The 24,902-nt window shown below is 39.8% G+C and overlaps 1 protein-coding gene across 2 annotated transcripts in view; it reads right to left on the bottom strand.

Annotated features, from left to right (window-relative positions):
* znf423 (zinc finger protein 423) overlaps positions 1-24,902 on the bottom strand; it is a 183,237-nt gene that overhangs the window by 98,875 nt on the left and 59,460 nt on the right. For both annotated transcript variants that reach the window (XM_023353140.1, XM_023353144.1), the window contains exons 4-12: positions 7,004-7,181; positions 5,216-5,340; positions 4,695-4,776; positions 4,533-4,608; positions 4,045-4,325; positions 3,681-3,958; positions 2,539-2,925; positions 1,633-1,814; positions 219-758 (exon numbers count right to left, since the gene is read on the bottom strand). In XM_023353140.1, coding sequence (XP_023208908.1) covers positions 219-758; positions 1,633-1,814; positions 2,539-2,925; positions 3,681-3,958; positions 4,045-4,325; positions 4,533-4,608; positions 4,695-4,776; positions 5,216-5,340; positions 7,004-7,181 — 2,129 coding nt within the window. The remainder of the gene's footprint in view (positions 1-218; positions 759-1,632; positions 1,815-2,538; positions 2,926-3,680; positions 3,959-4,044; positions 4,326-4,532; positions 4,609-4,694; positions 4,777-5,215; positions 5,341-7,003; positions 7,182-24,902) is intronic.

The following is a 24,902-nucleotide window of genomic DNA, read 5'->3' as shown; positions in this document are numbered from 1 at the left end:
TAACATTGATGGATGCAAGCTGCCATTAAAAACTAAAGAACAACAAACTTTTTCACGTGTGATTTTAATTACATTTAATTTTTAGAATAGAAATAAAGCAGATGTTTTTTTTATCTACATCTTTTAGGGTTTGGTTATAGAAAGACTTTAGAGGTTTTATTATCGTCTCATTTGCATGAGTCCAGCAGCCATGTTGTCCAGGGCAGTGTGTGGTATACCTGTATGGAGACCTTGGAGTCGAAGACTTCCTGGCAGAGGGTGCAGTGATACAGGACAAAGGTGTGCATGTCCAGCAGGTGTTTCTGCAGGTCGTCCACGGAGGAGAATTGCTTGTCACAGCTTTCACACACGTACTGCGTCGACGTGGTGGTGTAATGCACCGTGAGGTGCTGCAGCAACGCGTCCTGTGTCTCGAAGTCTTCTTTGTTGCACTGCGGACAGGACTGGCGCCTCAGCAGCATCTCCAGGTGAGACTTTAGATGCGTCTGGAAACCCTCGAAACTGGAAAATCGGAGGTCGCACTGGTTGCAGGGATAATCGCCGTTGCTTCCCAGGGATGGGGTGGAGTCACCGGCCAGGCGGTGGCGTTTGGGAGAGGAGATCTCCACGTCGGAGGAGGCTGGGCTGAGGTCAGCCACCTTTGCCTGCCGTTTGTTGTTAGCCAGCGGGATGTTCTTGTGGTTCTCCTTGATGTGCTTGGTGAGCTTGAGGAGTGAGCCAAAGATGGGAGAATTGGTGCAGTAAGGGCAGGAATAGACCTGGACATGGAAAATACATTTTCATAAAAATCAGCATTCACCGTTAGTCCCCAACGGTGAACGCTGCGTCCCTGTGGAGGGAGAGAGGAAATGGAGAAAGATATGCAGAGCAGAAGGAAGACAAACAAGCACACTCCTTAAATCACAATTAGATTTGACGGCTTGTTTTTAGAGCTGTGCAGAAATCTGGAGTCAATTTTAAACTCCTTTCCCTTCCAAAGTGTGAGTAATCTTTAAAGTGGTCTTGACCTTTAAGTTCAGGCTTTTGTGCTAATTAAGCCACTTCACTCTGATCGATGAATCATTCTCGGTTCTGAACTGAAAGAACCACAATTTGTTCACATTTCTGTAATTAAACCCATGAAAAAATAACACTCTTTGATCGACAGAAAAAGGTTATTTAGAAATAACCTTCTATGTCCTAAAACTAAATACACAAATTAACTAATCCACTATTTTTGTTCTATGCTAGCTAGTGTTAAATAAAATAAGCTAATATCAGATTAGCTTACTTTAGTAAACCTCATATTAGCTAATGTAATTAGCTAATCCACAATAATAAAATCTAAACAATGAAGCTTTTTTTTAATAATGTCCAAGAAAATTAAATTTAATTCAAGGCTTAGCTAATTAGCTAATATGAGGTTAGCCTACCAACATAAATAGGCTAACTTAACTTAGCTTACTTAAAAGTAAGCTAACTCATGAGTAAGCTAACTGATTTTAGCTGAGCTCAAATCAAACTTAGCTTCATTTACTACAACAGATAAACTCAAATTTGGCATTTCATTTGCAAAAAAAAACAACAACAACAAACAAACAAAAACCGAGAATTAAAGTAGTGGGAGATTTTCTTATTTGTTTTGATTCTCACCTCCATGAAGGACTGAGACGCAGCCTGGAGGACGGGGGACTCCAGTTTGGCCACGGCCCCTCCAGCCGCCGTCCCGCCTCCTGTAGCCGAGGTGCAGTGCGTCTGCTGGATGTGCTCCGTCAGCGAGGACTCCGTCAGGAACCCCATGGAGCACTGGTTGCAGAAAAAGGCGTGGTTCCCCTCTGGAAGAGCGACAGGACGTTAAAATCAGTTAAAGTCAGAAATCAGTTTTTATCATTCAATACTTTACTTTAAGTACCAGCAAAAAATAATGAATCTGCCGAGATTGTCTTAAACATTCCCATTTTACAAAAGTCAAGTTCCAAATATTAATCCTATTTTATAGGATTACACAAAGGATTTGTATAATTATAAACATTAGATGTGTAAATATGTATAATGCGCGATATTTTTAGAAAACCGTTAGGCGGATTTTTATTCATTTTCTTTCTTATAAATATAATGAAAAACATAAAAATCTTTTATTTGCTAAAGTTGCTGTCTTTTCATTTTAACTAGCTTTTTATGGGTTTTTTTATTATTTTACTTATTTATTTTTATTCCTTATTTAATAAGCTTCCTACTCTTTTTCAAATTGGATATAGAAATTTTGCTATTTAATGTTTGTTGATTATTATGATTTTCTTCATTTTATTTTTGTCTATTTTTATTCTTATAAATACAATGAAAAGCATATAAAAATGTTTAATTAGCCAAAGTCAGTCTTTTTTAAAAATTCTAATTAGCTTTCATATGTTTTATCCTATTTTACTTTTTTATTTTTATTCCTTTTATGACTTATTTCAAGTGGCAGCTATAAATAAACATCAGTATTTGTGGGAGCAGGTGATTGGTCAGACTGACAGATATTTTAGACAGAGGCCGTTAGCTTCAGAGTGAGCAGACCTAGCGTGGTGGATCCTGCCATGATCCCCCCAGGCAGGCAGTGGGACACTCGGATGTGCTCCTGCAGGGAGTTGATGTCTCCGAACATGTCCGGACAATAGTTGCAGTGAAACGCCGTGACGTTTGTGAACTGGAGCAGAGGGAAAGCCGCTGCTGCCGCCGCCGAGCCGACGCTCCCGCCGCTGGCGCGGTGGGCTTTTCGCACGTGCTCATTGAGGTTGTAGAGCGTGGGCAGGGTTTCCAGGCAGAGCTGGCAGGTGTGGCTCTGCTGCGGCTTGTCTGCATGGATGGTCTTCAGATGGATCTCCAACACGGCCAGGCTGTGGAAGTCTCTCTTTGAGCAGTACGGGCAAGAATACGTCATCTTAGACCAACTCCCTCCCGAGCCTGCAGAAACAAGAGCTGGACATTAACACTGTCAATCATTGGCAGGAAAATGTTTCTCCGCAATTATTTACTATTAAATTGGGGTTTTAACAGGTATGCATGAGCAGTCAGTATCTTCTCTGCACTTAATTCTTAAACAGTTTTAATTGCTAAAACAATCAATCAAGTTTATTTGTACAGCAAATTTCAATTTGCAGTTTTCTGGAAGTTTGTTCCAGATTTGCGGTGCATAGAAGCTGAACGCTGCTTCTCCACATTTGGTTCTGCTTCTGGGGATGCAGAGCAGAACCAGAAGACCTGAGAGATCTGGGAGGTTGATACAACAACAGTAGATCTTTAATATTTTTAAGCCGTTTAGTGAATTATAAACTAATAACAGTATTTTAATGTCTATTCTCTCAGTGGAAGGACTGTACAACTGAGTAATGTGTTCTATCGTCCTGGTTTTAGTCAGAAAGCCAGCAGCAGCATTCTGGATCAAATCCAGGTGGAGTACTGATTTTTTTTTTCTCCCCTCCAGGGGGTCTTTTGTGGGCTCTAGTGTCCCTTATATTACAGTAGGCTGACAGGAAAGGGGGAAGGAAAGGGGAAAGACATGCGGCAAACGTCGCCGGGTCCGGGAACCAAACCCGTGACGGCCGGGTCGAGGACCCAAGGCCTCCAAACGCCACCACAGCACCACAGCACGCCCCGGACTGATTTTTTTTAGGCAAACCTGTTAGGGTGCTGATGGTACCAGCTGATGGTACCAGTACCTTGATGGGCCAGACTAATCGCTGCATCCTCCCCGGAGTCTCCGCCTCTCCTGCGACCTCGTTCGCTGCTCTGGCTGTGCTTCAGGGTGGAGTCAGGGGTGGAGCCTCTCTCCAGGCTGGCGCTGGAGTCCGGCGTGGCCGAGCTCATGGAGGCCACGCTTCCGAGCGGCGGATCGGGACTAGCGGCGCTGTGGTTGGACGAGTCGGGCTGGCGGTGGCTGTCCAGGTGGCAGTAGACGTCCTCCACCGACGGGAACTGCTCTGAGCAGACCGGACATCTGGGAGTGGAAGGAGAACCACAGTGAGCTCCAGCTGCAGCGATTCTCCGATGAGGAGCATTCAGAACGCGGAACGCCGCCGTTACTTGTGCTTCCGGTTGGCGTGCTGCGTTTCGATATGCGTGAGCAGCGACGCCTCGTCCAGGAAGATCTCCGGACAGTGGATGCACTGCAGGTCGGCCCGGTCGGACAGCTGCGGGTGTCGGGTCAGGACGTGTTTCTCCAGCTCGTCCGTCTGGCTGAACGTCTCCTCGCAGTAATCGCACATGTACAGGTCCTGGTCCAGGTCCACGTCTCCGCCCGTCCCCTTTTTCCCGCCGTCCTTCTCGCTCCGAAGCGCCAGATGCTCTCTGTTCTTACGGTGAGCCTGCAAGGTCCGAACATTTTAACACACTCATCTATTAGCTTTGGAGGACAATTAGACATGCACCGACCCAATATTAATATCTGTATCAGTACCGATGCCGTTGTTTTTCGAAACGGTATCGGCCAATATTAAACCTCAAATATCGGTATCAGAAGTGAAAAAAGGGGATCGGTGCATCCCTAGAGAAAATGATAAAAAGCCGTTTACCTGCATGTGGCTCTGCAGTGATGAGGTGGAAGAGAAGCCACGTTTGCACACTGAGCATTTAAATGGTTTGCTGGAGCTGCAGAGGAAAAATCGATGAGCCACAAATCAGACTGAAGAAACAGAAATACAAATTTTCTGTTAAGAGATTTTTAATGCTACTACCTGTGTGTTTTAAGATGGATCTTCAGGTGATCGGAGCGAGAAAACGCAGCTTCACATTCTTGGCAGCTATACTTCTTATCACCTGCAGGCGAAAAAAACTAAAGATGAAATTCCTGGTGGAACATGTCCGTTTATGTTTAATAAAACAAAAAAAAGTTAAAGAGGAGGTTTTTAATTCTTATTGCTTTTTAATTTTTAATGCTTACTGCAAGGCTGCTTAAGCATAATGCATACAATCTGACTTATTAACAATCTGTTCAATAATCTGGAGATAATTCAGGCTCAGTGATTTCTGTAAAGAAAGATTTCAACTCTGGGAAAGTAACAGAAAGAAGCATGTAATGTTTGACAAGTGGTGGAGAACTGTGGTTTAATAAATCTATTTCCAGTAACTCTAATACTTGATTGGATCTTTTCCGTCATCAGGTGGACTGAGAGGCCACCTGATGACAAATCTTCAGTCAATAAGAGAAGAGAACCAGGCTGAGGGAGTAATGACCTGTAGAGGCGTTTGAACGAACCTGTGTGGAGCTTCACATGGCGGTCTCTGCTCCTCTTGTGTTTAAACAGGCGGCTGCAGAACGTGCACTTGAAAGGCAGCTTGTCGCTGTGGATCTGCTCGTGTCGCTTCAGGTAGCTGAGGCGGCTGAAAGCGGACAGAACCAGGTGTTATTTCAGCTCCTAGCTAACATAAACCTAAACACTGAAACTAAATGTTCCCACTTAATTTGGAAAACCAGTTAAGCCTTTTAGTTTTTTGCAAATCCTTTATCACAGAAATTCACCAAAAACCAACAGATCTAAAGCATAATTTTGAGCTTATTGCTAATTTTCTGCAAAAATAGTCAAAAACATTGCGATTAAGTGATGCTACCTCCCACCTACAGGTGGCAGTGTTACTTACTTCTACTAACACTGCTGCCTCAGCCTAACTTGATGTCAAGTTTTTATTCGAAATCGATTTGGTGAGTAACAAAAGTCAAGCTATTTAAGTTCTTTAAGTTCAAATCTGTATCTTTTGGAAGGGATATAATGAGGAAAATTCCTTGCAAATATTTCTGGAATAGAACCATAAAATCTGTGATTTTGATTACAATAAAATATCCTGGAGGGGCTGACGGAGTAAAGGTTTGTGGCGTGTAAAACAAATAGCTACCTTCCACCTGAGCTGTGGATCTCTGCAACTCCCCCAGAGTTCTCATGAGTCTCTTGGCTGATTCATTTAAATGTTCAAAGCTTGGAAAATTGTTTCATAACTCAAATCTGCTGTAAACGTCACAATAAACTCCAATAATGTTCACAGAACAGCTGTTTAAGGAAGAGGATTAGAGACAGTTTTTAAAAAATCTGATAAATCTCAGAATTGTCACTTCAAGCTCAGATTTCTAATTTCTTTTCATCAGAATTCTGAGAATAACGTCTGAATTTGCTCTGTGTTTTAAGATTAAACTAAAAATTCTGATTATTTCTCAGAATTCTGAGAAAAAAGTCAGAGTTCTTCTTTTTTTGTAAAAATTCTCAGGCTCAGATTTAATCTCATAATTTTGACTTTAATCTCAAATATAATCTCAGAATTCTGACTTTAATCTTCTGAATGGAAAGTGAAATTTCTGAAAAAAGTCAAAATTCTGAGATTAAGTTCAGAATTCTTTTTTTTATTCTGAGATTACTGAGATTAAAGTAATTTTTTTAGAATTCATACCTTAATCTCAGAATTCTGACTTTTTTCCCCCAGAATTTTTGCTCTTGATTTCACAAGATGAGAGTCTGAATTAGTTTTTTTCAGTGTTCCTGATCCTCTTCCACAGCTGTACATATATTTACACTTGATTTCCTTTAGGGGTATCCAACTAAGCAGTTCTGCAAGCAAATTCACACCTAGTTTATTTGTATGTTTTTTAAGCAGATAAATTGAAAATATATAATTATTATGAGTTTATCTGTCAGATTAAATCCTAGTAAAATCCATTACATGTCATTAAATGTGCGAGAAGTTGAAGGGGTTTAGATGCTTCTGCGCGGCAGAACAAGGGTGTGAGTGTTGAAGAATGACAGAAGGAGGTGAGCTCGGCAGAACGATTAATACAGAGAATAATAATGATGATGACTCTGGAGTGTGTGTAAGACAGCTGTTCTTAAAATGGCTCTTGACTGAGTCTCCGGAGACGCTGGTGAGAAATGTATTCACCTCATTCCCTTTACTGTTGCCTTAGCGTTCCACTTTATTATGGAAATAACAGTGAGGCGGCTGCAGCTTATTTATGAGCACCCAGATATTCATGAGCGGGATCCAGATGTGGAGGAGATACCTGAAGGATTTGTCACAGAACTGGCAGGGGTACGGCAGGCCGGCGCCGCCCTCCTCCTCGCCACCGGTGGCCATGCCCAGGTCGCAGCAGCCGTCGGGCATCTGGGAGGGCGACGCCACGTCCTTGCTGGAGGGCGAGGAGGGCACCCAGGACAATCCGGCGGGGTCATCGTCGCCATCTAGAGGAAAGGAGGGAGGGGGAGACGTATTTTAACTCACAGCTGCAGGATCGTAAAAAAAGAGGAAAAGTGAGGGTAAAGCAGGGCGAAGTGGGATGATTAAGGAGAAGTCTTATGTTTCTTGGATGGCAAAAGGGAGAAGCCTGTGGGAGTTCATAGGAGGATATAATCAAAAAATAAACACATTTATCCTAGTCACACACAAACATTCATACATAAATATACATAAAAAAATGAGGATGGCAGAGATAAAGAGAGGAAGAGAAAGAGAGGGAGAGAGATGCGCTCCTGCAGTGGCAACATCTAAATAGAAAGCTCCAAGAACTATGTATCCCCACCGGAGCCCGGAAATAAGGACAGAGTGTATTTTCTCTCCCTTCATCCTCCCTCTGCAGCCATCCCTCGCTCCATCCCTCCCTTCCGTCCCCGAGGACCGCAGATCCGCCTCATCATATTTTCATTAGGGCCTTGGCAGATTGAAACGTCAGAAAAACGATTAGGAGATGAGAAGAACAGAGCGGAAAGATGGCGATACTCGCTCCCTTTATCTGTCAGACATACCAGATTATGCACTGCTCTTTTTTTCCTCTCTCTCTCTTTTTCTCTCTCTCTCTCCCCCCCTCCGGCGTAGTCGTGCACGGAGGCGACAGAAAGGCCACAGCTCCTTTAATAGACACTTCAGAATGGATTGGATGCAACAAAAGAGCGGGCTGAATTATGCTTGATATTGTTCTGTTGCTCTTTGTGCGCTCCGCAGCAGAGCGGCGAAGATATTCAACGTTCGCCTGGAAAATGTAAAGGAGAGCAGCGTCCGCGTTATCTGAGAGTCGCATCAGTGAAGCCAGAAAACAAATTAAAAAAGGGAGAAACGCTGGAGAGGCATAACGGAGAAAGAAGAAAATGTCAGATTAGACAGAAGAGAAGCAGAGAACACTGCAAAAACACAAAATCTAACCAAGTATTTTTGTCTAAATTCTACTGCTAATATTTTATTACACAACAAAAAAAATACTTAGAAGTCACTTTTCAGCAAGATATAGGAGCTTCTAGGTCAATAATCCTATAATATTGAAAAATTACTTGACATAAGTGAAATAAGACATTTGCCATATTACATATTATAATATTGGCAGAATATTTTACTTATAACTAATACTTTTTTATCAATAATTTGGGATTATTGACAAGCTCCTATATCTTGCAGAAAATTTGCTTTGTCTTATGTCAAGTGTACTAAATATTGCAACATTGCAAAAACACAAAATCTTGCTAAGTATTTTTATTTAGTTTCTAGAGCAAATATCTTATTACACTTAAAATAAGAAAAAAATACTAATAAGTAACTTTTCAGCAAGATATATGGTTTTAAGAAAATAATTCCTTAATATTAATAAAAAATTTACTAATTATAATGGCAGATTATTTCAGTTCAATATTAAGAAATTATTGACTTAAAATAAGCTTCTATATCTTGCTAAAAAGTTAATTGTAGGTTATTTTTTATCTTATTTCAAGGGTACTACGATAGTTGAACTAAAACCAGATCAAAAGTATTTGGTAAGATTTTGTGTTTTCGCAGTGAAGTTTCAGTGGAAGCTGCATCACAGCGTGCAGAGAGGCGACAAAAACAAATTTGTTTGATTAAAATACGGTGGGTGAAATGAAGGCACTGGGATGAGCAAATATAACTCTGCAGGGGGCACCGAGCTCAAAAATCAGACTAAAGGAACACAAACATGAAGCCTTAAAGCAAGGCTCTAAAATAAATTCACTGACTTAAGAAAACATCTAAACATGGAGGTGGAGGGCTGATGATGGGGGCGTGCTTGGACTCCAGTCACTAAATCAACATTAAAGGTGACCTATTAGGCTTCCTTAAGCAGGTTAGGATAGATCTATGGTCTAAATAAAACATGTTCATAAATTTGTTTTTACACAAAGTCATTCTTCGATGAGGAGTTTTCAGTCTGCTCAGTTCTGCCCATTATGGGCCATTAGGGCCTCCTGTCACTTTAAATCCAAACAAGCTGCTGCTGGCCACGCCCTTCAACTCAACGTTTGCACTCACAAGTGAAAGTGGCTGCAAACAGATGCACAATTATACAACCACACATATGTGAAAAGTGGAGACTCCTGCACAACCGACAAGAATGCAGGAAGTGATTTCTGGATGGAAAGTCAACAATAAAACACTTGTTCTTTCCAGCAGCCATTGTACAGCGGTTACACCAACTGACCAAATGAGCTGGAACTTTGCTGCGGTTGCTAGGTGACGGGCAGGAACTCTGTTGGGGTTGCTAGGTGACGGGCAGTTCCCATCAATTGTAACTCCACATTCGGAAAGTTTTTGAAACAACTCATTGTCCAGGCACCAAAAAACATAAACTTATTGCCAAAATATTGCTGGGTGGTTTTTTTTAAGTGCTTGAACTGTTTTTAAAAGCAGTTGAGACAGAATGGAAGTATAAAAACATGCAAAATATGAATAGATCCCCTTTAATTAAACAGAAATCTAGCAAAACATTATGACCACCTGCCTGCAACTGTGTTGGTTGTCTTTTCGATGCCAAACAGCAAAGTTAGGGACTGGAGTAGAAACAGGCACCAAGATGTAAGCAGCCATTTCTTTCTGTCCTGGAAGGTGAACAGTGACGCTATCGCTAACTTCTTTAAAAATAAAAAATCACCTTTGAGGCAAAGAGAGGCCATCTGTGGAACAGCTGCCGATTGGCCCAAACTGGGTCAACAAGATAAATACAAAATACAGCAGAAAACCTGCAACAAAATGGCTGCGGAAAAAGAAAATCCAGGTGCTGCAATGGCCCAGTCAAATCCAGAGCTTAACTTCACCTTCAGAGAGAAATCTGACACAATAGTAAACTGCAAAAACACAAAATCTTACCCAGTATCTTTGGTCTGGTTTAAAGTGCAAATATATTAGTGCACTTGAAATAAGACAAAGCTAACTTACAAGTAACTTTTCAGCAAAATATATTAGCTTGTTTTAAGCTAGACAAGCTAATATATTTTCTTTTCTGCTATTGTTGAAAAAAATCCTAGTTACAAGTCAAATAATCTGCCAGTGGAACAAAACATTTTGCCATGCCTTTCTAAAATAATGGCATAAGTCTTTTTTTGCCAAAAGTGATTAGTTTTGTTTAAATCATCTTTTGTCAAAATGACTTAGGATTTATTTTAGGAATTAGACAGTATGGAAAAATGTCTCATTCCTGTGGCAAGACTTTTTCATCAATATTAAGGGATTGTTGATTTAAAACAAGATAATAAAACAACTAAAACGTTATTTGAAGTTAGTACACTTGAAATAAAACAAACTGATATTTTCACTATAAAACTAGACCAAAAATACTTGGGAAGATTTTGTATTTTTGCAGTGTACATGTGAAATAATCTGCAAGTGGAACAAGACATTTTTCCATTATTTCACTTATAACTAGTACTTTTTTTTCTATAGTAAGGAATTATTGACTGAAAACAAGCTCCTGTATCTTGCTGAAAAGTTACTTGTCCGTTAGTAAACTTGAAATAAGATAAAACGTAAGATATTTGCACTAGAAACTAGAGCACAAATACTTGGTAAGATTTGCTGTTTTTGCAGTGAAGCGATAAATTTGAACAGCTGCAACGAAGTGAAACCCATAAATAAAGCATCTGCACAGAGAAAAGGCGGCTTAACAGTAAAAATTGTCTATAAAAGGTCGATCCAGACACCCCCTGCTGGCTGCATGACAAGGTGGAAGTGTTTAAACTCCAACTGACTCAAACAGAAGGAATAAAATCAGAAATTCCTAAAGATGGGACACAAGAAGAGAGAAATCTGGATCGTTACGGGAAGCTCAAGGTTCTCCGAGGTGGGAAAATGGGGTGAAGAGGCAGCAGAATCGGCCTGCAGAGATTTGGGGGAGAGCGGGTTGGTGGGTTGGAGGGGAGGGAGATTAGCGTCATTAAAGAGGCCTAATCCTCTGACTAGCGTGGCTGCGCTAAAATGGAGGATCACACGGCTTTTTAACGGCGCCTTTGTCGGTCGGTCGCGAGGGGACCTGGAAAGACAAGGCCGGACGGCAAACTGGGAGACACTGGAGGGCCGGGTGGAGGGGGAGCAGGGAAAAGCTCAATGAAAAGTTAAATTAGAGAAAGGTCCTCCAGGAGGAGTGCTGATGGATGGGTTAGCAGGAGAAAGTGTTGGGAAAATGAAGCTCTGTCCCCCCTCCTCCTCCTGTTTCTGTTCTTCTGAAAACTCAACCACTCCCTTCCCGCTTCATCTTCTTCCCTCCCTCCGTCATCTTTCATGTTGCTACTCATTACAGCGTCCACGTCTCGCCCTCCGTATCGCCACGTCTCCGGCAGTTTCTGGCCTTCACCCCCGTCGTCTCGGCCTGGATGGGACCGAGGGAGGGGGGGAGAAAAGAGGAGAAGAGGGAAAGGGGGGGGATGCTCCAGATGGACAGACTCTGAACTCGGAAAAAAGAGGGAAAGATGAGGGGGGGATGAAAGAGGGGAGAAGAAGAGAGAGCCAGGGGTCGGGGATAAAAAAGAACGGACCGCCTGCGTCTACCTGAAACAACACACACACACACCCACGCACTCACACACACAGAGTCTCTAATAGGCTAGACAGCAAGGCAACACGTGGAGGAAACAGCCTCACACACACTGATCAGTCGCTCCTTTAGCTCCACCTGCCATAACGTCAAAAGCCGACACACATTTTATCAGCTACAACAAAACAAAGTAGTGCATCTTTGGAAAATAGAAGAAATACTGAGGTTTAGTTCACTTTCATCCAACTCCAGTCCGTCTGTGTAGAAAATCCGGTTCGTTCGAAGTGTGAATGCTATTCAAACTCTGGTGTGGTGGGTATCCATATGTGAACGCCAATCAGAGTGGAGACCGCTCCTAATGTAGGAAGTGGACTGCAGCGCAGGGCGTTCTGGGTAAATAGAACCAAAACCAAACACGCTAACCTAGTGGGAGAAATGACTTGTTTTCTACCAAAGACGAAAAAGAAACCCTGCAATCCCTCAAATCTGATGCCACTCCATTTTTGTTTAAGAAAACTCATTGTGTCTTCAGAGATTTTTATGTCATTTCCTTCAGTTGTTCTTAGTGTGGTGCCCCCACAGGCGAGGAGGAGAACAGGTTTTTTTCAATTGGTTTCATCTCAATTAGATTCATTTGACACAGTGCAGTGTGAAACAGAACCACAGCAGCTGAAAATGAAGCAAATGTTGAAAGTTTGGTCCCAAATTAAACAAGACTTGAAAACATTGAATCACACCCTATTGGACTCTGGTTGCTAATTTAATATAACGTTAAAAGTAATGATGCAAATGCATGCATGCGTCATCTTCTTCACCAGTTCCAATGATGCAATACCTAAAGCCCAATAAAAATACACTCTGATTTTTGTTGTAATGTGACAAAATGTGGAAATATTCCAGGTATTTGAATACATTTTCCAGGCAAGGTAGAAGCTTCAAAAACAGACATTCTCGGGTTTGTATCGCCTCTCTGAGTTCACCTGAGTGCCGGTCTGAAGCTGAACATCAGGATAGCGTTGTCTGCAAAGCGCCTGGAATGGAAACACCGTCTATCTATGTCATGTTTCCTCTCTGTTGCTTTGATGTTTGAATCAAAGGAGCTCAGCTGGTTGCAGCAAAAAGGTTTTCCTGTCCCAGAGCTGCTGCTACAAAAGTTAAAACTGCAGACAACCTGCAGCTATGTGCTGCAACATCTCAATTAACAACCTAAACGAAGAGCGCTGTAAACGTGCAATGAACCGCTACGAAGATTAAGCTGAAATTTTAGGTTAAAGTTAACCCTCTGCCGTTTTAAAGGCGTCATGTCTGATCTTATTTTAATCCTCCTCCTCCGCGCCTGATCCATCCAACTCTCCGTCCCACCTTTCTGCTTGGCCCTCGGCCCAGACGGGCACCTTTCCCTGAAAGACCCCTGCTGACCTTCCATCCCTCCGTTCACCAGAGCCTCATCCCTCCTTCCCTCTGCTCCCCAGGCTCCCTCCGATGGCCCCAGGCTGCCCCAGGCGTGCACACATGCAGCCCCAGACTCGCCACAGGGGGCAGAAAAACAACTTCCACCCTTGGCTTCATTCTGGCTTTCACTGTTTTGCACAGACTTGCACATGCAAACACGTAAAAGGGGGATATTTAATGTTCAATACTGAATAAAAAGGGCTAAAGTATCCATATAGGGCCTCCTTCTGTTGAGCTTCACGCTGAAAAGCCTCCTTAATATATCGCGAAATTACAGCTCTTTGAATTTAAAGAGCTGCTACTGAAAATCTTTATTTCTAAGAGAGTGTTTGAAGGCTCTTATTTCCGTTTGATGCAAAATAACAAAGGAGATGTAACCAAAGTCATCTCCCACCAGTGACAATAAATGACAGGAATAATGAGCCACCCATCGGCTCTCGTTGCACCGAAACACTCCGAGGTTTTTTCCAAATGCTGCACACAGAGAACTGACGAGAAAACAGAAGAATGATCCCTACCTGGCCGACTGATTACCACGAGTTCACATGGCAACCAGAAAGCTAAGAGCAGCTTATTGGTTGCCATGCATAATGAAACCGGCGCAGTAGGACGGCTTCTTTGACAAGTCGTATTGTTTGGCTGAAACTACCTGTTGTGTCGTCTCTCTGCTGCTGCAGAGGGATGCGAATTCATTCTGCTGCAGAGTCCATATGAAGAACAGCATATAGAATCAGATTCATCTCACATCAGACATCTGACTGGTTCCTAACAGAGCGCTTCGCTCTCAGGCTGCAGGTTTACTGCTGGTTTCTAAAAGTAGATCCTTTAGTTATCAGCTCCCAGTTTTAGTCAGTGAGGAAGAAACCCTGTCTAATTTTAAGACTACACTATAAAAACACAAAATGTTTCCAAGTTTTCTAGTAAAAATCTCGTAGAAAACTTGAAATAAAACCAAACTAACTTTCAAGTAGCTTTTCAGCAAGATTTAGGAGCTGGCTTTAAGTCAATAACTACTTAATATTGATCAAAATAAAAAAGTACTAGTTTCTTGCAAGTCAGATTATTTTGCTAAAACGACATTTTTCCAAGTTTTAAGTTAAATAATCTGGAACTTTTTTCCATCAATATTAAGGAATTAATAACTTAAAATGACTCTTATATGTTGCTGAAAAGTTACCTTTAAGTTAGTTTTTCTGATTTCAATTGTTCTAAGTCATTTGTACTAGAAAACTAGACAATCAAAACTTGGTAAGATTTTGTGATTTTGCAGTGCAGGCTTAAACTTTCCTTTTTGATAAAGCATATAGTTAAGATTGGCTTAGTTAATCCTGAGACACTGCAGTTATAAAAACTTTAAACTACTTTGAATAATAAATTGAGCATACTGTTCTGTTTGAATGTAAATGATTGAACTGAAATTAACTGAAATTCTTTTTGTAAAGAGCATTGAATTGGCTCTATATGAGTACATGGAGTTGAACCCTAGTGAATGGTTTCGAATGCACGCAACTTGCATTCACAGTGAGGTTTTGCACGGGGTGAAACGGTTCACAAACACAACTCTGGAGGACTCTGGAGGACTCCAGAATCCTCCGCTGCAGCTCAGACGGGAGGCAGTCCATCGGGACAAGTGCAGGAAAAATAAATAAGTGAGAGATCAGCGATGAGGCAGGCTGGCCGGGGCCGGGGCCCGGGCCCTCGAGGAGGCAAACACATGCATTGGTACACTCTGTGCAGACTGCAGGGACCCTCACCTCCTGCCCTGGGAATGGGTCCGGCTGCTTTTGGGCGCCAACTGCACCATATGGCCGGAGTGGGCTTGTGTGTGCGTGCAAAATTTGTTGGAGGGCAGAAGGTAAAGGGCAGGGGGCTAAGGATGGGGGTGGGCAGACAGATGACAAGTTTGTCCTGACATATCAAAAAAAAAAAAGTTTTAACAAGGCAGAGAACACGACAAGCTGCAAAATCGGTTTTAAAACCTGCAACGATTGGGAAAACGACAAGTGCAAATATCTGAGTACACTTGAAATAAAACATTAACTTTTCAGCAAGAAATAGGAGCCTGTTTTAAATCAAATAGTGTTTTATACTGATGAAAAAGTTTCATAGGCAGATTATTTTACTTATAACAAGACATTTTACCTGTTTTACAAGTGAAATAATCTGCCAGTGAAAATTTTACTTTTTCATCAATATTAGGGATTATTGACATAAACAGGCATGTCAAACTCATTTTGGTTTGGGGCCAAATCAAGATCATGAAGGCTCTTAAAGGGCCAGCTGTGCCAGAATGTATTGATAAAACCTGTTCACAAACTGTTAAAATATCAATGAATCCTTAAAATGAATTGATTTTATTGAAGATCTTTTCTGTCCTTCCAGGATTTTGTTATTCTTTTAGTAATCTTTCGCAATAAAAATCCAAGTGTTTGTGGCACTAATTTGGAAATATTTGCAATATATGCGCTTATTTATGACAGTAAATGTGACTTTTTATTACTCGCTGTATAGATTATGGACTGTCCGACATCAATTAAGTCTGAAGTAGCTGTTTAGTACAAGTAAGAAAGTTTTCGACAATTTTTGAGAAAAATGTGCAATAAAGTCCCAATTAATTAAAGTGTGAGGATTTGTTGATTTTGCATGAACTTCCATCATAATTGTCAAGAAACTGGAGGGACTGATTGATATAATTTGGCAGTAAACAGATACAAGCTGCATTAATTTGATTGATAACAATATTTAAGCACATCTAGTGTTCAGTCTAGAATCTAGAGGGCCACATAAAAAACTATGGCGTGCCAGATTTGGCCCATGGGCCTTGAGTTTGATACATGTGACGTAAAAGAAGTGTGTATATCTTGCTGAAAAGCTTCGAGTGGATTAGTTTTGACTCCTTTCAAACTTACAAAGATATTTGCACTAGACACTATACCAAAAATACTTGGTAAGAAATTGTGTTTTGCAGTGCAAAATCATCAGGATGACAGTAGGAAAGATTTTACTTCAACATGCAGATTATCTAAAACATTTTTCCCATGAGTGAAATATTCTGCCAGTGGAATTAGAAATGATTTTTAATGAATAAACATGATTTTAAGTGCATGTCTTATTTAATGGAAACATCACAATTGCAAAATTCTGTTGTTTTGGCACGAGCAGAATATCAAAAACATTTTCAGGACATTTGTAATGGAAACTGACAGTCTTCAGGATTTTTCCATCTTTCTCCTGTGATTTCCAAACGGAGCTTCATTTTTGATTCATTTCCAATCTCAGCTGCACCAATTTCAACAGTAAATAAACTAAAGAAAACAAAATTCATACACACAATCCCAACAAAGTCCAAAGTATTTCCACCTCTACATGCAAATTACTCACTAAAATACAAAGCTGACATCTGTTTCCCCTCATCAGGTTTTAAACAGACTCTTCATCTCTGCTGTCTTCCTCTGTAAATCCACCAAACATGTGTCGCTGCAGCTAAACCTACAAAGGTTGCTGGTTCAATTCCCTATGTGGCAACTTATTCCCACCTATCCCTCTCTCTGCTTCTGTCCGTCTTTGTTTCTGCTGTTTGTTCGCTGAGAAACGAGAACCAGCTGTCAGGCAGGAGTGTTAAATAAACAACAACATCATGCCAACACACCCACACACACCCACACACACACTCAGCAGCCATCCCATTGTGTGCACGCCGCCGGCTACATCATCTATTTATAAGAATGAGGTTTGCTGGACGAGCAGACCGCTCACTAACCCAGAAACATGTTCACCCGAGTCTCACACACACACACAATGCACATCCAGCGGACACACACGTCTGAGGCGTTTTCCAGCTATTAAAGCTCCCACTTCTCTGCGATAGCACTCACAGTCAGAATTACCAGGCGCTGGTTCGCTTCTTAGCGATATATGTGCTGGTAATGAAAGTTTAGATTGTTTTAAAACACACTTTCTCTGTGAGAAATGGCTTTGATTGATGAATGAAACGGCATTAACGCACACGTCTTCACCTACGCAGGGGTGGGACTTATAAATAAGTGAAGCAGCTGCAGCTTGTTGTTCAGAGGAGAAACACAAAATCATCAGCAGGTAAACTTTTTTCTTTACAGGTTTTAAGTCAAGCTGCAAAACCTGCAAAGGCCGTGTTTGTTTCAGCGGGTCGACTGCACACGGCAAAAACACAAAATCTTGTAAAGTAGATTTAAAATGAGGCTTTAGGTTGAATTTAAAGGCAAATGGTTCTACTAGTTATGGAACAAAGTCTGATTCCTGTCCTGATTACAAATAGGTTCATAGTAAAAAGAATCCAAACTGCAAACTACAGAGCGATTTTAAATTTTCATTAAAAGAAGCATTTTTTTACTGGGAGTTGATCACTGCCATCCGATAGAAACATCCAGAATCTTTCATCCCACTTCAAAACATTTCTGCTCCATACACTGCAAAAACTTACCAAGTAATTTTGATCCAATTTCTAGGGAAAATATATTAGTAGTCTTGAAATGAGACAAAAGTAACTTTTCAGGACAACATAGGAGTTTGTTTTAAATGATTCCTTATTATTTATGAAAAAGTTATAGATAAATTGTCCCTGAAGTTACTGCGATAAATGATAATTGTTTGTTTTGAGGCCATTTTCCAGTAATAAAATGGTAATGGTTATGTAATAATGCGAGAACACTCTCACAGATCATCCATCCATCCATCCATCCATCCATCCATTTTCTTACACCCTTGTCCCTAGTGGGGTCGGGTGGGTGCCTATCTCCAGCGAGACACTTCGGGCCAGAGGCGGAGTCACCCTGGACAGTTCTCCAGTCCATCGCAGTTCTCACAGGTCAATAAACTTTAAATTCTAATGAACATTTAACACCGGAACTGGAAGATATTTTAAATATTAAAAATATACTAACAAAAAATCCCAGAAACAACAAATAAAATGAATTATCGTCTTTTAAAAAAGTAGCTAGTTGAGACCAAAGCACCAGACTGAAGACTTTTATCATCCAGTTTTTGGTAGAAAGAGAGAAAAGAGAAAAATGATAAATCATGCAAATCGAAATCATTTAGTTTCTTTGAATTTATCATGCAGTTACTTGATTAATTGCTTATTGTGACAGGTCTATTCTTATATCTCACTGAAAAGTTACTTGTAAGTTAGTTTTGTCGTATTTTAAGATTTTTGTAAAAGAAACTCGACCAAAAATACTTTTGTGTTTTTGCAGTGCAGCAGCAAGAGCTGGATCTGAGCGGAGATCAGGAGAGAAAACGAGGGGGAAAGAGACAAGCGGGGCAATGAGGCTGCTGAAGTCCTGGGGGAGACCAGTAGAGGGGGGTCTGGGACCCAAGGGAGGCCTGAGAGCAAGCTGTGAGAGGCGGGTACCTCCAGCATAACGTTCCCCCTTCCCTCCCTTCCCTTCTGGAGGACGGGATCCTGGACAGCCCCCTCACTCACAGCTCCTAAACCCCCTGATGAGAGGAGAACATGCACACACACATGGAAGAGACATCCCCAGGGGGAGGTACGGAGCGGTGCAGAACACCTGGACCTGCCATTACTGACACACTCAGGGATTAGAGGCACAGACGGCAGGAGGCATGGAGAGGGAGAACGCACACTGGGATGCACGCAGCATCCAGAAAGTAATCTGCATAAACACTCACAGGCACGAAATAATGACAACTGCAGCAAAAATAAGCAGGCAGAACCAGGGAGGTTCCTCTGGAGAGCACAAACCGGGCCGCACCGTGTGGGTCAGAAACATTTTTAAGATCAGGAGCCATTAAAAAGCTCAGCCAAGGTTAAAAACACTTGGATTTCCACACAATAACTGGCTATATTAATTGTGCAAATATGCCGTAATATACATTAATACGCACAGTGGAAATCATCTTACAACTGCACTGCAAAAACACAAAACATTACCAAGTGCTTTAGGTCTCGTTTCTAATGTAAATATCTCAGGACACTTGAATTAAGACAAAATTAACTTATAAGTAACTTTTGTAGCACGATGTAGGATCTTGTTTTAGGTTAATAATTCCTTAATGTTTATTCCATTGGCAAATTAATTCACTTACAGGATGGGACAAAATATCTTGTTACAAGTCAAATAATCTGCCAGTAAAGCTGGTACTTTTTAATCAATATTAAGGAATTTTTGACCTAAAACAAGATCCTATATCTTACTAATGCCTCCCTTGTAAGTTAGTTTTGTCTTATTTCAACTGTACTAAGATACTTACAGTAGAAACAAAACCTAAAGTACTTGGTAATGGTTTTTTTTTTGGTGTACCACAGAATCTAACAGTCTTCCTCTTAAAGTGCAGAGCCAATCAGAGCCAAAGAAAATTTATGTATTTCATCTTCACAAAATACACAAAAAAACATGAATAATTTTGATTTAAGTTCCGCAGAAAAATCTGTGAATGCTGACCTGCAAATATGCAGCAATCCCGTTTAAATTAAGCCAAATGTATCTGCCTCTTACAGCTCTGAATCATGCATCAATAGTAAATTAAACATCATCACTTTAATGCTTGATCCCTCATTACAGTTATCTGTGTGCACGCAGTCTGAAGGAGTTCCTCAGTATTATGTGTAAATAAACGTTGTAGAAGAGAGAATAACTGCCAGCGGAAACTGGATGTTTGCTTAAGCGCTATTTGATTTGTGAATAAGATGCTACGATGGAGACGATAGTAAGAAAATGTGCAAAAGCCGAACTAAACCAGCCGTAGCATTATTTTAGAGTGCTACAAATGCATCCAAATCTTCACTGCTTTAAAGATTTTAAAATCTGTGATGCAAAAGAGCTGTAACTTAAAACCATCAGCTATCACTGTGACTATGTGCTATTTCTTCTGACTTTTTAAGATGCATAAAATAAAGTTAAATCTTGTTGCATTTCTTGGTATAATGTATGAATTTTAAATGCAGGTTATTTTTGTAGTACATATTTTTATTTTATATAAAATTTTAATGTTTTATTAATTTTATTTCATTATTTTAAAAAAAATTTAATCCACAAAATGTTGTTTTTATGGCATATGTTTTAAATTAAATTTATATTTTTCATTCATTTTATTTCATTATTTTAAAAAAATTTAAATCACCATTTTATTTTTATATATATTTATATTCTTTATTTAATTTTTATATTTTTATTTATTTTATTTTATCATTTCATTTTTATTAATTTTAATTTTTCTACCCCAAATTTTATTTCTTACGGTAAAGATTTTTATTACATTTTTGATTATTTAAAACATTTTTGTATGCCAAATTTTATTTTTTAATGATATATGTTGTATTTCTTCTGCTTTTTTACAAAACCTCAAATGTTCCTTCATCTCCTTTCTAGTAATAAACAAAAATCCTGCAAAGTTTGATGCTTTCATTTAGTGCAACAACATTACAAACATTTCACTGTATGTTGCAATGTTTTCAGCTTTAATTCCAGTGTTAGGGTAAGTCAAGAGGGGAATATTCCTAAGTGTTGGGATCAATACGTTGCAGGAGAAGCAGGGATTTTGAGGCAAACCGGCCAGAAAAGAGGCTCATGTGAATTAAAGACCCCACAGCGTCTGCAACAAAAAGGAGTGCTAAAACACACTGGGAGGGGTGCAAAGAAAGAAACAAAGGTGGATTTAGTTGGAGGACAAAATCTGTGTGTGACAAGAAGCAAGATCAAAGGGGGAGAGGTCGACGGGACGGAGCGAGAGTAAGGCCAGGGGGTCCCGTAATTACAAATAGCAACCTTTGAGCTGCGGTTCTGTGTGCGCACAGGTATAGGGCAGGCGTGTGGTTGGGGAACAAAGCAAGGTGTTTTAGGCTAAAACGCCACGCAGACAAAAACACACTCCTTTCTCTTCACTGCAACTTCTACATAAGAACAAGAAATGAAACCACAAATGAACAGGAACATGAACAGAATACAGGATGTCTGGTAAAACGAGACGCAACGGAGAAATGGAAACACCTGAGAACTGGTAGCTCAGACTAAAATCTTACATATCAAAATATAAACTGTTTCAGACATTAATGTCAAGGTACAGTATTTTTTACACAGAGGGACTGTGAATGGAAATAACTGATTTCTACTCAATGGTCACAATGTTTGCACAATAATATGCAGATCAACTGAAATGCCTTGCCCAGAGGCACATCAACATATAGCAGGAAAGGTTGGGAGAGAGAAGATCACAGCTTCTCCATGCAAATGGAGAGGTTACAAATCCCTTTTCCCTTTTAAGCAGCCAAATCTTATTTTCTATTTTGACCTCTGAATCAATCAGGTACAAAAAGGTTCCTTAGCTCCAGGGATGAACCACTGCTGTGTCGACGCATTTAGAATTTAGCAAAGAACTGAGTATAGGTTGGATTTTTAGGCTCTTTGTTGCCAGCATTCTGCCAAAAAGCCTGATTTTTTGTTTTTGTTTTTTAGCTGAATGGAAGACATGAAAAATCTTAAATATAATACAGTCTAAATAGGATTTTAGCTCCAACAAGGTTAGCTACTAACTGAAAACTTAGAATACAAAATCATGCATCTCTTTTTTTTTATTTTTAAACAGACAGAAATACTGTAACAAAATCAGTAGTAGTGTTGGACTTTTTTTACCCAGAAACAGCAAGAATTGTCCTTGAAACAGAAAAAGAGCGAAATGTTGTTACGCTTTAAAACAGCTAGTTTAGCTTAGCTCGATTTAGCTTAGCGTAGGGTAGCCTCATTACAGTATGGTTAAATACATTTTAAATGTAGCTAAAAATGTAACTTAATTTGTATTAGTTTTGGGAAGATCTACATTCAAACCCTCAATTATGTTCACATCTCTGAGTAGAAGCAGATAAAAGATGCCTAGTAGTTTAATGACTGACATTAGCTTATCCTACATAAACATAAACAAGGCATTGATGTATGTTGCTTTAAGTTAGCTTTGTTTATGTTAACTTATTGTAGCTTAGCATCTAATTAGTTGAACTTAGCTTAGCTAAATGTTTGCCTACATTGTCTTGCTTGAAATTAGCTTAATTTAGCAAATATTAGCTTGTTGAAGATTAGTCTATTTTAACTTAGTTTCACATGAAGATTTATAAAATTCACCAAAATAAATTTCTATGGGTTTTTTGCATCTTTTTTATATTTATAAAATTTTTCTCCACTCAAAATTTCATATTAAACCCACATTAAAGCTGCAGAAGGTAACTTTATATGTTCTTTTTTTAAGTTTGTTAAAACTGTCTGACAAAATAAGACAAAAGATAATCTGAAAAATAAAATCAAGCTCTACTCAATTGCTGTTGAATCTGATGTCTGTGTCAAAGCTTACACCTGAGCTATAGATGGTAATAATTTGATGTTATTCCATAGCTTTAGCATCAAATATACTTATATTGTATGTCAATAGGTACTTTAATCTGTCTAAATGTGGTTTGCACACATAAAATCATGTCTAATAAGAGCTGGTAGGTTTTATTAGATCGCATACAATGACCAGTTGAACATTGAAGAGTCTCTCAGATCCAGTTTTAGGTCTTCTATGAAGTTCCTTTTATCCCATTTTTGAAAATATTTCTATATTTGGACAACCTGTTTTCTAATTTTTGAAAACCCAGCACAGCATGCAGTCATTCAAGTTCACAGACAGAACTGGTTGATGATTAAAAAAAGGAGAACAGTTAAAGACAAATAAAGAGCTTTGAGAACTATTGATCAAGACCAACTCATAATATAACAAAGATCTGCCTTAATACAAACACAACTCTTTATACAATGAAGGTTTAAAAGTTTTCTTAAAACCTGATGCCATAACTTGAAAATGCTTCATATAACTGAAGGATGAAGCATGTAATGAACATGCAAGTATGGCGGCGATGCTTTTAGCCGTGTCTGTTCAAGTGACTGATCTTGTTTTAAAGCCATTTTATTCTCTGTCTGGATTTTTTATCCAGTATCATTCATGCACAAACACCTGCACTGCTGCTGCTTCTCCTATTCCACCTGCAGGAGATTTGTCTCCCTCAGCCGATTCCTCCGTCTCTTCCATCTCCTCTACCCACCCCACCCGCACCGCTGTTCCTCCCCCGCCACCCCCCCTCTGCGGAGGAACAAGCTAAAAGCACAAGCATGCCCCAAAATTAATTTAAACGGAGGAATTAAATTAAAAGCGAAGCCTCGGGAGTTTTATTATGTACTAATGTTTGAACTGCTAACTTGGATTGTATTACTAAAATATGAATAATTAAGGAGTGGTGGGGGCTGATGTTACATCAGGAAAGATGAGGAGAAATGTATCAGGCTGCAGGAATGGATTTAATGGGAAATGGTTTCACTTCAGCTGCATAGGATGAGTTTTTGTCATGCAAATTACTGCAACCTGACATTCCTGAACAAAACCTACTTCATGACAGTTTTAATTTAGAAAAAAGAACAGAGTAAAACATTTTAGAGCATATTAGGAAGTGTAGCAACCTGTGCATGGAGATTGAGTGCGTTCTGCAATGCAGACAAATGAGAATATAAGAAGCATCACATCCTACAGGCTGCAGCTCCAAACAAAAACACTTGATCTTCCAAACAACCAATTCACCATAAACACTGAAATCTGTCCAAAAATCATTTCCATAAAGCAAAAGCTGGAGGATTTCAAAAGATCTATAAGAAAAACTGCAACTGAAGTTGATTTGTTTTTAGTGGAAAGGTTTAGGTTTAAAGAGATTAAATAGATTAACTATGATTTTATGTGCAGTCTGGTGCACAAGTTTGAATTTATTACACATTTTTTCCCCAATTCTAACAAGTTCATTATTCTACCTATAGAGTAAGAAATGAATCTGGTGGATTTAGGTTTAAATTAATCGTTTAACTTGAATTTGAAGTCAGATTAAAGTTTCAGTAAGAGGCTCAGATTAACATAAATCTGATAGAGAAACTGCGGATGGGAGCTATTAGGGTTATGGAAGCATGGCCTTTGAAACTTCAAAAACTTATTATTTGAGTGGAATTGCACAGGAAGGCAATCAGTTAACTGCACAATAAATGAGTTTTTCTCTTTTTCTACCAAAATGGGAGACAAAAATCTTCAGTCTGGCGCTTTGGTTTGTTGTTTCTGTTGTTTTGTTTAATTATTTTGGATAAAGGCTGTTAAAACCAACATGAATAGTAATTTAATGGATATTAGAGAGGTGGTTGTAAAAATAAGTTCATACTTCCACCCACTCCTTACTGCTGCTCTTCTTTTGCTTTGTTTGCTTTTGTTTTAAATTTATTTTATTTGTATATAACTTTGTTCATTCTTTTATGACTATGCTAAATATTACTACTGCTATTTAATGTTAATGTTCATTAGAATTGAACGTTTATTCATATTTGAGAATGTGCTCTTGCATTATTACATCACATGAAAATGGTCGCAATAACTTCTGGGACATTTTATGGTTCCGACCCAAACCGAACCGAACGGCGTTCCTGTCCTGATGCTCGTCTCGCTTTCCCTCACCGCTTCGCTTCACGTCTGAGGGCCTTCATGTTACACTGCAGAATTATCACTCTTCTTCTTCTTCTTCTTCTTGTGTCTCTGATGCGATTCCCCCCCGTTATCAGGCGGCGAGCAGTCAGCCCTCCTGGCCCCCTCTGCAGCTGTCACTGTCACCCCCACCACCACACAAACTATTCTCCAAGGACACACACACACTAAA

The sequence above is a fragment of the Xiphophorus maculatus genome, chromosome 2, assembly GCF_002775205.1.
Source record: "Xiphophorus maculatus strain JP 163 A chromosome 2, X_maculatus-5.0-male, whole genome shotgun sequence".
NCBI classification, from domain to species: Eukaryota; Metazoa; Chordata; class Actinopteri; order Cyprinodontiformes; family Poeciliidae; genus Xiphophorus; species Xiphophorus maculatus.
This window is presented reverse-complemented; position numbering and strand designations above follow the sequence as displayed.